The 15,298-nt window shown below is 34.3% G+C and overlaps 1 protein-coding gene and 1 long non-coding RNA gene across 4 annotated transcripts in view; both read left to right on the top strand.

The window, feature by feature from the left end:
* Positions 1-13,923, top strand: part of LOC120352085 (protein bric-a-brac 2-like) — a 36,775-nt gene extending 22,852 nt beyond the window's left edge. For all 3 annotated transcript variants that reach the window (XM_039431663.1, XM_039431666.1, XM_039431664.1), the window contains exons 9-10: positions 9,201-9,313; positions 13,102-13,923. In XM_039431663.1, coding sequence (XP_039287597.1) covers positions 9,201-9,313; position 13,102 — 114 coding nt within the window. In that variant the 3' untranslated portion in view covers positions 13,103-13,923. The remainder of the gene's footprint in view (positions 1-9,200; positions 9,314-13,101) is intronic.
* LOC120352086 lies at positions 674-2,298 on the top strand. The gene is made up of 2 exons (XR_005571690.1): positions 674-855; positions 2,262-2,298. It is a non-coding gene; the product is annotated as an uncharacterized LOC120352086 (long non-coding RNA).
* Positions 13,924-15,298: the final 1,375 nt, after the last annotated feature.

Here is a 15,298-nt window from a genome sequence, read left to right on the forward strand (position 1 = left end):
ACTAAATAATTGAAATTAATCGGTGATTGAATCAAGCGAGGAAGTTCTTTGACTTTCTGATGGAATGAAGCATGCTCAAATGAAAAATGCAGGCAAGCGAAGCAAGCCCGCTGACCTCATTTTTGGACGATCCAGTCGGGTAGACGGATATGGCGGGCGAAACGAGCCTGACGGCTAGTCCTAGAATATTCTTTTCCAGAAGGGGGAGGTTAGGTTTATACTTTTAAACTTAGACCAGATATTCTTAGAATGGTATATCTATATCTGGTCTAAGCTTTTAAATGAAAAAATTGATATTATAAGAAATGTTTTGATTCTTAGATAACTAGCAGTTCTGTGAACAGTAGACCTCACGCAGTTTTCTCTTCCACAAGTATCTGATGTCACCTGTTCCAGTTGAGTCAGTTGAATCACAAATCGCAGTTGAATCATAATTTACTCTTAAAAACTGTTATTCGTTTTCTCCAAGATCAAAACGCACTTACATTAATTAACCGAGTGAAGTGAGGTCTAAGATTCAAGTCGACGGTTTGGCATTTCTCTTACCCCCAGTTTTTCGTACGTCGATTAACGTTTAATCACGATTAAATGCTATACTTTAATCGATATTAGTGCTAACCGATGCATTTTGGTTTTAGATAACAGAAATTTCAAGCGATAACGCCGATTAAACTAACCGGCGTAAACAATTTTTAATTCTGATTAGTTGGCACCATTTAACCGCGATTAGTTGAAACGAAGAAAATTTTGTTGCACTAAGGTAAAAATCGAAAAATAACGCTGGTTAAACTAATCGACGTAAAAGATTTTTAACAGGCCATTCACGGGGAATTAAATCTAACTAACGCCGGTTAGGTACCTACTGATCAACGTTAGTAGACAGAAGGTTGATCACTCACAGGTGTAAGATTCGAAGTGGTGGGGGGAACGCCAGCGTGACGTCACGTGTAGTAAAAAAGGGATAGAGTAACCACACTGAGCATACAGTTTATTCACTGTATCTATATTTCTAAATATTTCTCAATAAGTAATATTAAATTTGGTTTGATTCGTTACTATGCAGTTATGTATATTATAAACTTGTTTATTTGTTTTTTTTATATGCATGTATTTTACATTCTCTTGTATTGAGCTTATTGAGAATAATAAAACTTCTACTTCTACTTCTACTTCTTGTATCTTCAAATACATCGTCGTTTAATCCCCTCAAGATTGACCTAGAACTTAAAAATTCTCCATACTTATAGCGAATTAATCACCGGTTCTAATGATGTTTTTTAATATTTCAAGTTCATTCAACTTGTATGAATAAAATGAAGTTGAAAGTTTTTCAAGAATCTAAACACGTGACACGAAGAAGTTAATAAGCTGGAAAAGCGTTAGTGGACAACGTTAAATTCTATTATAATTCAGATTAACCCATAAAAAATCTTGATAAACCAATGCATTGCAATAAAACAGTAAACCGATCCCGATAAATCCAATGAATTTCATTCATATAAATACACTGACTGAACACATGCTGGTATCGAGCACATGTTCTACGAGAATCAAAATATCTCATCCCCGAAATTCACAAGCTGATGTATAGCCAAACTACAAAATATAAACACGACCTAGATGATAAAGAAACCTTAAGGGTTTCAAAGGGAAGGTTAGGAGGTGGGTTTTTTGCTTTTATATTGCAAAATGCTTGTATTATTCAAATATTTTGATAATTATTGTAAAGCAGAAACAGAAAGCTTGCATGTCAGAAAATGTTTGTGTTATATAATTTGACTATACGACACCATATGATTTTCAAGAATGCGATATTCTGCCTACTCTGTACTACAGCCTACGTCACGGCATGGGGGAGTAGTTCCCCCACTCCAATTGCATTTCAACTAAAATACTATAGATGAGTGACCAACCTTCTGTCTACTAACTTTGCCTACTGATAGCTGTCTTCCAATTAGTTTTTGGTATAAAAACTAAAAAATTCAAAGTATGGGCTATATACTTTAATCGAGATTAGTGTTAACCGATGCATTTTGGTTTTAGATAACAGAAATTTCAAGCGATAACGCCGATTAAACTAACCGGCGTAAACAATTTTTAATTCTGATTAGTTGGCACCATTTCAACCGCAATTAGTTGAAACGAAGAAAAGTTGGTTGCACTAAGGTAAAAATCGAAAAATAACGCTGGTTAAACTAATCGACGTAAAAGATTTTTAACAGGCCATTCACGGGGAATTAAATCTAACTAACGCCGGTTAGGTACCTACTGATAGCTGTCTTCCAATTAGTTTTTGGTGAAAAAACTAAAAAAATCAAAGTATGGGCTTAATATATCAATGAATTTCATTCATTAATAAAATAGAGAAGTGTATTTAGCTGATATTAGCATTCAAAATTAGATTCTGATTTTTGAGGTTAGTTTTCGATCTGTTGTCATCTGTTAGCAGCATAGCACTTGACACTGGCGACGGACAGAGCATTTTCATGGCGCATGCCTCTGTATTGAATGGTCAAATTCTCCGCTTCAATATCATAACCTCATTTTTACCTTAAACCATACCTATCATTATCAGTTTTCTATTATGTAAATATTCTCTCTTGATATGAATTGAAATCAAACTCATTTTTTCTTTGTCTAATTGACCGAGCGAAGTGAGGTCTAAGATTCAAGTCGACGGTTTGGCATTTCTTTTAATGTTTTAAATGTTTGAATGTTTAAATGTTGCGCATTTACGACGAAACGCGGTAATAGATTTTCATGAAATTTGACAGGTATGTTCCTTTTTTAATTGCGCGTCGACGTATATACAAGGTTTTTTTTTTGAAATTTTGCATTTCAAGGATAATATAAAAGGATAAAGGAGCCTGCTTCCTACGCCAATGTTACCGTGAAAATCAGACTATAGAATTATTCATCATAAATCAGCTGACAAGTGATTACACAGATGTGTGGAGAAGCCAGTCTATTGCTGTATTTCCATAAGGTCTATAGTTTCAATCAGGTACTTGTGGATGAGAATACTGCGTGAGGTCTACTGTTCACAGAACTAGTAGTAAACTCAGTTCACGTTTGAATTTCTATCCTAATTTTTATGATGATTTATCCAGTTTCGTGATAATCTTTCCATCTGATAAAAATATTTCTCAACTATTTTAAAATTTTTTTTTCAATCAAGAATATTATAATTTCTTCAGCATTATTCAGTTTATTCAATCATTTTTTTTTCATTTTCAATCACCTGTTAAATTTGTTTTTCAAATGTGAGAATATTGATACTGATGGGCACTGGGCACGCATCTTTAAAAATATTGAAACCCTACCATATAGAAATAAACACGGCCAAACATCTGTGTAATGCATGCAATGAATAGTCTAATCCACTTGTCAGCTGATTGATTATGAATAATTCTATAGTCTGATTGATCCTATCTTCAACTAGGTCTATAAAAAAAAGGTCATAACACAATCCCGTGATGGTTTGCAAAATCGCCATTTTATGGGGTTTAGTTCACCAATTTTTAAATTTTTCAGCTTCTATCATTATAGATTGAACAACATGATGTGTTATTTTGCTATATTGTTCAAGGAATATTGCTTGACTTTGAATCGTGAAATAAATTCTTCCCGCAGAATAATAATATTTAGATTCCAACTAGGAACTGAATTGTTGATTTTTAGATTGGAAACTTCAAACTCTTTTTGATTTTTGCCATTTGTCCCAGTGCCTTATAAATCATAACAAGTTACAAGAATTAGAAAAATTTTTAATTTTAAAAAATGAATTATTGAAATTTCATTATTAAAAAATCGAAAACCTGAATTGACATATTATCTGAACCAGAATATTGTTTTTAAAAAGCATAATGCATGATTTTGTTATGAGCAGATTGGAATATTTCAAATGTACAGCCATAAAGACCCCACTTAATGGCCGCTCCATAAGGAACACGAGTGTCATGACCTGTATATTTATTGACCTTGATCTTCAAATTAGATGATTTAAATAGTGATATCAGAGTATAGAGGAATTCCTTTTCTTTTCATATTATCCTTAAAATGTAAAATTTCAAAAAACCTTGTGTATACATCGACGCGCAGTTGAAAAAGGAATATTCCTGCCAAATCTCATGAATTCTATCAACGCGTTTGGCCGTAATCGCGTCACATACAGACAGACAAAAGCAAATCGAGTTGAAACATAGACTTCACTACGTTCGGTCAATCTGTCTGTCTGTCTGTAGTTTTCTGCTGGTAAGCAGGTCCTTCTATATGGCAGCAGCCCTCCACTCTCTTCTATTCTCTGCCAGTCGCTTCGTTGCATAGTAGCTCATCCCCTCCTTGATGTCGTCCAACATTTTCTATCTTCTTCTCCCTCTTCCTCTTCTTCCCTGAATGGTCCCCTCCATGGCATCCACCAACAAGCATTGCCGTCTCATCCAATGTCCCAGCCATCTCCTCTTTCTTCCCTTTATCACATCCAGCAGACTCCTTCCCTCCCCAACCCTCCTCAACACCTCCTCGTTTGTAACTTTATCCCTCCAACTGATCCCCTCCATCCTTCTCCATATCCACATTTCCAATGCCTCAAGCCTCCTCTTATTCTCCTTTCTCAGCGTCCAAGTTTCCGCACCATACAGTGCCACACTCCAAACATAGCACTTTATTAGCCTTTTCCTCAGTGTCTTGTCCAGTTGGCTACAAAGAATTCTCTTTTTCTTATTGAATGCTGTTTTTCAATCAGTTGCTGTTTTTAATGTGTTAAGGTCTATAGTTTCAATCAGGTACTTGTGGATGAGAATACTGCGTGAGTTCTACTGTTCACAGAACTACTAGTATAATATTATGATTGAAATAATTTTAGGTGAAAAGCTAATCAGAAAGAGTGAACAACTTGAAATGAAAACTTGATATACAAACAAGACAAACTCAAAACCTGACCTACTGAAAACTTGATAATCTGAAACCTTGATGAACTGAAAACTTGATAATCTGAAACCTTGATGAACTGAAAACTTGATAATCTGAAACCTTGATGAACTGAAAACTTGATAATCTGAAAACTTGATGAACTGAAAACTTGATAATCTGAAACCTTGATGAACTGAAAACTTGATAATCAGAAACCTTGATGAAATGAAAACTTGATAATCTGAAACCTTAAAGAACTGAAAACTTGATGAACTGAAAACTTGATAATCTAAAACCTTGATAATCTGAAACCTTGATGAAATGCAAAATTGATGTACTGAAAACTTGATAATCTGAAACCTTGATGAACTGAAAACTTGATAATCTGAAACCTTGATGAACTGAAAACTTATAATCTGAAACCTTGATGAACTGAAAACTTGATAATCTGAAACCTTGATGAACTGAAAACTTGATAATCTGAAACCTTGATGAACTGAAAACTTGATAATCTGAAACCTTGATGAACTGAAAACTTGATAATCTGAAACCTTGATGTACTGAAAAACTTGATAATCTGAAACCTTGATGAAATGAAAACTTGATGTACTGAAAACTTGATAATCTGAAAACTTGATAATCTGAAACCTTGATGAAATGAAAACTTGATAATCTGAAACCTTGATGAACTGAAACCTTGATGAACTGAAAACTTGATAATCTGAAACCTTGATGAACTGAAAACTTATAATCTGAAACCTTGATGAACTGAAAACATGATAATCTGAAACCTTGATGAACTGAAAACTTGATAATCTGAAACCTTGATGAACTGAAAACTTGATAACCTGAAACCTTGATGAACTGAAAACTTGATAATCTGAAACCTTGATGAACTGAAAACTTGATAATCTGAAACCTTGATGAACCAAACACTTGGTGAAATAATAACTCGACAAACTGAAAACTAGACAAATTTAAAACGTGATGACTATAAACCTGACGAATTGAAAACTTGACGGAATAAGATCTTGACACAATGAAAACTTGACGTACTGAAAACGTGATAAACTGAGATTGACTATAATTGAAAACTTGTCAAACTGAATACTTGATCTAGTGAAAATACTTATTTCTTCTCTCCCTATCATTTTGATGTTGTACTTATTGTATGAAACAATAAAGAATAAAGTGAAAACTTGACAAACTGAAACCTGCTTCCAGCTTCAGAAACTGTGTTTTAATGTTGATGCCACCAGTACTAAAAATTGTGTTATGATGTTCAAGTCGTTGCGTAATGTTCACATTATAGTCTAGTTTTAAAAATCCGTTGCGAAAAGACCCTGTTAAGGGATTGCTTGTGATATTGTAATGCTTATATTATAACACTAGCCGTCAGGCTCGCTTCGCTCGCCATATCCGTCTAGCCAGGGGGCTCCGCCCCTTGGACCCCCGACTGGATCGTCCAAGAATGAGATCAGCAGGCTCGCTTCGCTAGCCTGCATTTTTCATTTGAGGGTTTTTATCATATCTTAGGACAATTCAATCGGGGGTCCAGACTAAACGTCTGGCTAAACGGATATGGCGAGCGAAGCGAGCCTGACGGCTAGTAATATAATATTCCCAGGATTGAAGTAGCAGTGCCCAATCAATTTTTCCGCGATAAATGCATTTAAATCTTCAACTTGGTGCCAACCTAACAAAGTCAACTCAACTTAATGCCAACCTGACAAATTATTAATTTAGTTGCCAGTTAACAACTGTTTCGAAGAGGTACTCTATCTAGATTATAGTTCTATAGTAACATATGATATGGAAATTTCAATTATAATTAAGAGATTGGGAGAAGAAGAATATACATGCTATAAGACGAACTTTAAACCCTTAAAAACCACCCTTAGAGTTAAAATATCGCCAAAAGATTTCTTAGTGCGCCTCTAAAGGGCCAACTGAACATACCTACCAAATTTGAACGTTTTTGGTCCGGTAGATTTTTAGTTATGCGAGTGAGTGAGTGAGTCAGTCAGTCAGTCAGTGAGTGAGTGCCATTTCGCTTTTATATATATAGATGGTCGTAGATTTAAAAATTAGATACCTCAATTTTCGACATAAGCTATTTATCTGTATATCCCATCTAAGATGGCGGTCAAGAATTATGCCAAGGAATTTAGTTTTGCTCAGCTAATATCTGTTTCTTTGATACAGATATTCGCGCCGCGAACATGAGCAATTCACTTTTAATCAGCTGACTATATCTGTATTTCTACAGAAACGGTATTTTGTTTTTATGGGCAATAAAGATGTTAAAAAAAAATTCTAAAAGATGGTTGTCTCGTCACTTCAATCGTGGCTTCCCGACAGAAGGCAAACTTTAATGCTTGGATTCAATCAGTATATAATATTAATGGTCTCCATTCAAACAATGCTGACAGTTTGTTGTGAATCACACTAGAAAATATTTAATAAATTGCCGGGTGGCGGCAAATTTAAACAAAGTGGCAAGCAGTGCTGCAGATTAAGCCTGGATTTATATCAAATAAAATTTCTCTCTTTTCTGTATAGGGCTACTTTTATAGAAATAGAAAGAAAAATAAAAAATCTGGTGTGGTGCACTCACACAACTTTCCTTGCCGTTATGAAAATTGATCAACTGATCCCGCGCATCTCAAGGCTACTTTTCTAAGATCTGAGCCAGCTGGTGACAGGACAATAGCGCTGCAGACACACGAAGTTTGCTATCTCTTCATAGTGAATGATTCAATAGAATCAACAGTTGCCAACAGTTTGCAATTGAATAATCTTATTTTCTCTAATTTCGAGCTTATTTTCAATTTTAGGTGAAAATGCTACTGAACATTAATTGTAGAGATTTTTATGCTCAATCTTTTCCACTTGAAATTTTTTGTTTAAATTGTATTTGAAGCCTGATAATTGGGAATCTAAAATCAAACTTTGCATAAATGAGGCGGAGATCCTGAAATTTTTACAGATATGAGACTTGTGGCAGTTGCTAGAGCTTATCAATGACTTTCCTAGGTATGAATTTGATCAAAATCGTTGGAGCCGTTTTCGAGAAAATCGCGAAAACCCCTGTTTTTGACAACATTTTCAGCCGCCATCTTGAATTGCATTTGATCGAAATTGTTCGTGTCGGATCCTTATAGTGTTAGGACCTTAAGTTCCAAATTTCAAGTCATTCCGTTAATTGGGAGATGAGATATCGTGTACACAGACGCACATACACACACACACACACACACACACACACACACACACACACACACACACCACACACACACACACACACACACACACACACACACACACCACACACACACACATATACATATACATACAGACCAATACCCAAAAACAACTTTTCAGGGGACCTTGAAACGTAAAGAAATTTAGAAATTAGGGTACCTTAATTTTTTTCGGAAAGCAATACTTTCCTTACCTATGGTAATAGGGCAAGGAAATTAAAAAAAATCTTAGTACCCTTTTTTTGAAATATTTAATCACATGCTCAGCCATTATATTGTACATTCAGTTATTCATTATATAGAATACACTAAAATATGATCAAAATAAGAATCTTCTAGCAGTATTTACTTCATATCACTTGAAAATGGCATCAATGTCCGAAACATGTTATGTGATTAAATATTTCAAAAAGGTTACTAAGATTTTTATTTTTCTTTCTATTTCAACTAAAATTTCCCCAATTTAATCTAAGATATTGGATGTAGATATTGATAGATAGGATGGTTGTAAGATTATATAGATGGATGAAGGTTTGAATATTGAATTTGGATATAATTTATATCTATTAATCATTTTGATATTATAGTTGTATTTGCTATATTTATTGCATTTTATACTTTTTAATATCTAAACCCAGAGTATGTGAACTTGAATTTATTAATTCTTAAGCCTAGTCCACACTGAACAAATGTTCGGCAAACATGTTTGTTGAGGAGCTCAGGGACAAACATTTTAAAAAGATTGGACAATCATTGTTTGTCAAACGAAAAATTACTGTTTTTCCAAACATTTTCAGAGTTGACAGCTGTAAAACATAAAACCTTTTCTCCCCACTTACAAATATTTTGTTTGATGGCGCGTCCACACTGGCCACGGGCAAAAATTGTTTGTCAAACATAATAAAATTTGCCCAAACTTTTTCAACAAGAATCTTTGTTGAACATTTGTTCATTGTGGACACGGCTTAAGATGGCAGTGAAAATGTAAATTTCTCACTAAATATTAATTTCATTTTTTTTTTGCAGAGTAACACTGATGTACAAGTGAATTATCTGGACAGTGCAGAATTCTCGAATTCATCGATAATCATATTGGAGTCTGCTACAGTTGAGCAAAATAATGAAATGATTATACCATAGTGAGTTTTTGTTTTTCTGTTGTTATTAAGTAATTGAATTTTCTCAAGTTTCTAAAAGATTTATTTCAACATTTAGTTCTGCAGTAATTTTATTTTTATATAATTTTAATCCTTTCAAATATTCATTCATTGATTAAGTCCAAGGTTTCAAGTTTAAGTGAATTCGTTTCTGTATCTCGTATATTCATAGTATGGCCCGGTTGCACAAAAGCCAGTTGAATTTCAAAAATGATTGAATACCACGAGAACCAATCAGAGAATGCTTTTTAGAAAATAAGTATTCTCTGAGTCAATTCAAATCTTCTTCTGAATGTGACCAGTGTATATACTGGATAGACAATGGGTCATATGAATAAAGTTGAGCATTTGCTTATACTTCTAAAATATTGAGCATATGCTTCATTTTCTATGAATAAACGTGAGCAAAACCTTTTGCTCATGCTCATCAAAAAATAGTTTGAGCATTTGCTGAAAAGTGAAAGCTTATGCTCAAATTTGTATGAATAAACTACAGCATTTGCTCAACTTTTGAAGCAAATGCTTCAAAAAAAGTGAGTCTAGTCTGGAGCAGCTCAACTAATTCTTCTGAGTAACGCTCAACTCACACTAACGCGACTCAGGTCGAGAAGAGACTCGACTCTAGTCGAGAGCATGTGTTTCCAAATGGTGTGACACTAAGCCTAGTCGATTCTAGTCTCCGCGACTTTCACCATTTGGAAACACATGCTCTCGACTAGAATCGAGTATCTTCTCGGCCTGAGTCGCGTAAGTGTGAGTTGAGCCTAAGAGGAAACTATACCAGATACGATCACAACAATAGTTGAGAACTATAAAACTCTTTTTAGATTCAACCATGATATATATCACCATTATTCCTACAATAGATACCTATCCGATGTAAAGATCACTGAATATGAAATAGGCATTTAAGAAGATGAGAGTCTGTAGATGATTATAAGAAGGCTATTGAGATTATAAGATTGTGCTGAATATTATTATAGAGATGAAATTTTTTCACGCTATTATTTCAAAATTCAGAACTCAACTAACCTAAAACTCAATTTATAGAATAGAGAACAGAGCAGACGACCAAACACAAGCGGTGTCTATACTTGCATATTCAGGCCGGTTACAGAGCTCGACCGACCGTCAGTGCGTACGTCAGTCGCTTTGTCTTTTCCATTGGTATTCCATGTATCCGTACAGAGCAGGACTGACGGCACGCATGCGCACGGTCAGGACAATGCGTTTTATACAGCGTACGAAGACCATCGGTCGAGCTCGTGCGCATCCGTTCCATCGGTCGACTGACACGCTATTGAAACAAATAGAAGCTTTCAGAGCTGTACTGATCAGTAGCCCAATCGCAACATAACCATTGTGCTAACACCTCTGCCCGACAATCAGCTGATATTGAATTGAACACCATAATGAATGAATTCAATTAATAGTGTCATAATTTGAATTCAGAGTTTTTCTATACATTTCTTCAATCATTTCTAAATTTTTATTGGAAAAATAATATATTATTAATATTATCTACATTTATCTGAATAGCTTAAAGTGACTGCAAGTATTCCCAATGGTGATACAAGCTCGAAATAACTCATCAAAATTTCTGATGGACATTCTGAGGTAGTTAAAAAAGTGTATCTTTATCCCCAAACCCCAAGCAATGATGTGTAATAATGGTACTAAATTCCCTTTGAAATGCTCTTTGGGCGACCATCGGTTGAACTTGATATCTACGTCTTTAAATCTTCCGTTTACGAAGATAATAAGCTGCAATTAAACAATCTGTAAAGGCGTCCATTTTGTGAGTCAGAAAAACTGATGTGTGGATTCGTATGGTCAGGATGGTGCATACGCACTGACGGTCGGTCGAGCTCTGTAACCGGCCTTATGCTTATTCATATAAAAATGAGCAAATGTTTATGCTTCTACCTAATGCTCATGAGCAAAACCTTATGCATATGCAAAACCTTATGAGCATATGCTCTGTTTTCATTCATATGGCCCATTGTCGTTCAATAAAAACACAAAAGTTCAAAAATATTTAGGTTACACTAACCGTTATCTCAAGATGGCCGATCAAAAAGACTGACAAAGCTTACAGTCTCCTCCTTCAGTTTCTGAATTGGTGTCGATGTTATGATGCAAACCAATTTTTTCTGTAGAATGAGAATCCTCTGACATCCACTTCCATGGTCCCAAAGTGCAATCCCATAGATGATTGGCTCTCGTGGCATTTAATCACGATTAAAATTTAACAAGCGTTTATAAATGCGGCCCTTATTCTGTCAGTATCTATCAGATATTTTTTAAGCTTATCAATTTCTTATGACCTAACACTTAATCTTATGACTCTTTCATTCCAATATTCAATACCGTCAGACCTATAGCTGTTTTTAGACTGGGAAAGTAGAGGCAAAAGTTACTATAGTAAGGTCCACGTTATAATGGCGGTGGAGAAAGATAGAACTACGTTGCCGATCCTCTGTCTTGTCAATGCCTTCTTGACCGTAGCTGATACAGGTTTATTAATGTAATATTAATTGTTCATTCTCGTTTAAAATTATCAATTATACTTTATTAAGCAAGAAATTATATTTTTTAATAATTCCCTGATAAATTTCATAATTAAGATGAAATATTTTGTTAATTAATTATTAATTCTACATTGTTAAAAGCCAACCTGGCAACAGAGCAAAGCGAGACAGAGATAGCGCTATCCGATTTGTTGAATGATAGACAAGGATAGCAATAGCATTGTTAATCAAAGACTGCCATTATAACGTGGACCTCACTATAGCGGTCAGTTGCCTACTTGTAACTGCACTTATCTTATAAATTCTATTTGGCCGCCCTTTATAAGCTTATTTAAAGTTAAATCAAGATTCAATTCATATAAATTTGTATTTATCCATTTAGATTTTATTTATTGAGTTTATAGTGTGCTCACATCTTCTTGTAATGCTAATAATGAGTAACTTTCTTACTATGGCGAGATACAGTATGGGTCTTCAAATTTATCATTGACCGAGCGAAGTGAGGTCTAAGATTCAAGTCGACGGTTTGGCATTTCTCTTAATGTTTAAATGTTTTTATGTTGTGCATTTACGGCGAAACGGTTATGAAATTTGACAGGTATGTTCCTTTTTAAATTGCGCGTCGACGTATATACAAGGTTTTTAGAAATTTTGCATTTCAAGGATAATATAAAAGGAAAAATGAGCCTCTTTCATACGCCAATATTAGAGTCAAGATCAGACTATAGAATTATTCATCATAAATCAGCTGTCTAGTGGACTATAATACTACCCGTTCAAAAACATCGAACATCTTGAAAATTTACCTTTCCATCAACGTTAGTAGACAGTTGACTATAATACTACCCGTTCAAAAACATCGAACATCTTGAAAATTGTATCTTTCCATCAACGTTGTAGACAGTTGCAGCCTGTCCTGATAACAGCGCTCACACTCACATTCCGGGACGACACGTCACGGTACGATAGGACAGAAAGCTCTATATTTATTTAGGATTTTTTCTAGACATTTTAAATTGATAAATTATTTATTAATTTTTGAGAAAACATAACAACAGGTCAATGTAACTTACTGAGCGCGAGGTCTACTGTTCACAGAACTACTAGTTTAGATTTGTTAGGATTATTTTAATTTAATGTCATGTCTATTCTTATAAAGTATGAGTATTCATTTTGTATTTGTATTGTGTATAACTTTAGTACTCAGCATTTTAACCAGTTGTTTTTTCTCAATTTCAGATTAAGATCCTGAATTGCAGCTAAACAAAGAGAATCACAAATCTGAGCTGAGTTGGAATAAGCCAAACCTTTCCAAACGCAGATACCATCTTCAAAATTCAAATTTTTGTTTTCTTTAGGATTGAACGTTGTCCTATAGAAGAGATGAACTCTTCTACAGTTCCTGGTTTAAAATAACATCATCCTTAGCAAAAAAATAATACATTAGGAAGTCAATAAGGAAAGTAATAAATTCTTCCCTTTTGGGAACAAAAGTTTTTCCTACATTAAGTAGATCTCAGACGACTTGATACTGTCGACGAATTGATGATTTCAACAACAAAGAGATGATCCTATTGGATTTTTTTGAATGAATGAAAATTTTCAGTAAATTGATATCAGGGCCCTGAGTTTAGTTTCAAAAACGTTGCCTTACTAAGATATTTGTGAACTATAAATTTATTAAATTTAAGAGATCTATCCCACCAGGAGATTTTCCCCACAAGCCCAAGAGATTTTTCAACGCAATATAATATGCTGTAGCATGTGAAAATGTGAGACGATGAATCCCACTTGAGTAAGAGACTTGTGCGTTGTAGTGTGCTAGAAAAAAGTTAGTAATGATGTGCATTCCACAAAGAAAGAAAAAAAAAGAATCTATAGTTTTAAGTGGATTCCAAACTGTATGAATGTTTTGAAAAAGATAATTTATCACTATAGTTATGAAGCTTATTGATATTTGTGTGTAATTAGTTAATGTGAAATAAATTATTTTAGAATGTCCAATATGTTTGTATGTAATTGGTTTTGTTCAGTACGATACAAAACTATTTTAGTAATTTATCAAATTATGTATCACTCAAGCAATATTTCCTTCAAATACTAGAGTTATTCTTGATATTTATTCTTAATCTTAGTCCACTTGTAATGGATCATGCATCAAGTTCATATCATAAACACATAACGAAGAGTGTGTTGTATGTCTATATTAGTTCAGGAGTAGGTACTTCTTGAAATGAATGATTTCTTGAATATTTTAATTTTTTAAATTACTAGTTTTCTAAAAGTAAACTTATTTGGAATTATTTTTTACTCTTGATATATTTTCTATAGCCTTGACAGCTTATAATAGAAGTTACATAAACAAATTGATTATTTTGTATTGTAGTAAAAGAGACCAGTACATACTTATACGTTACATTATTGTACTTTTAGACCATTTATTTGACCGAACGTAGTGAGGTCTATGTTTAAACTCGATTTGCTTTTGTCTGTCTGTATGTAACGCGATTACGGCCAAGAGTTGATAGAATTCAATGAGATTTAGCAGGAATATTTCTTTTTCAAATGTCGATGTATACACAAGGTTTTTTTTAAATTTTGCATTTAATAATAATATAAAACGATAAGGAATTCCTCCATACTCTGATATCTATATATATAAAAGCGAAATGGCACTAATTCACTGACTGACTCACTCACTCACTCACTCGCTTAACGAAAAATCTACCGAACCAAAAACGTTCAAATTTGGTAGGTATGTTCAGTTGGCCCTTTAGAGGCGCACTAAGAAATCTTTTGGCAATATTTTATAATTTTGTCAGGTTGGCATTAAGTTGAGTTGACTTTGTTAGGTTGGCACCAAGTTGAAGATTTAAATGCATTTATCGCGGAAAAATTGATTGGGCACTGCTACTTCAATCCTGGGAATATTATATTACTAGCCATCAGGCTCGCTTCGCTCGCCATATCCGTTTAGCCAGACGTTTAGTTTGGACCCCCGACTGGATTGTCCTAACATATGATAAAAATGCAGGCGAGCGAAGCGAGCCTGCTGATCTCATTCTTGGACGATCCAGTCGGGGGTCCAGGGGCGGAGCCCTCTGGCTAGACGGATATGGCGAGCGTAGCGAGCCTGACGGCTAGTCACTATAATTATAATACTGTATCATCTACTCTGAAGATAGGATCAATCAGACTATAGAATTATTCCTAATCAATCAGCTGAAAGTGATTACACAGATGTCTGGAGAAGCCATGTCTATTTCTGTATTTCTATAAGGTCTATAGTTTCAAAGACAGATGGAAATTACTGAGATATTGCAATAATTATTCAAATGCTAATGAATTGATGAAAATTGATTATTAAACGAAAATCCAAATTAAATGCTGTAATTAATTTGGAGTTTTGTTTAATAATAATTAATTTGAACTGAGT

The sequence above is a fragment of the Nilaparvata lugens genome, chromosome 6 (genome assembly GCF_014356525.2).
Source record: "Nilaparvata lugens isolate BPH chromosome 6, ASM1435652v1, whole genome shotgun sequence".
NCBI lineage: Eukaryota > Metazoa > Arthropoda > Insecta > Hemiptera > Delphacidae > Nilaparvata > Nilaparvata lugens.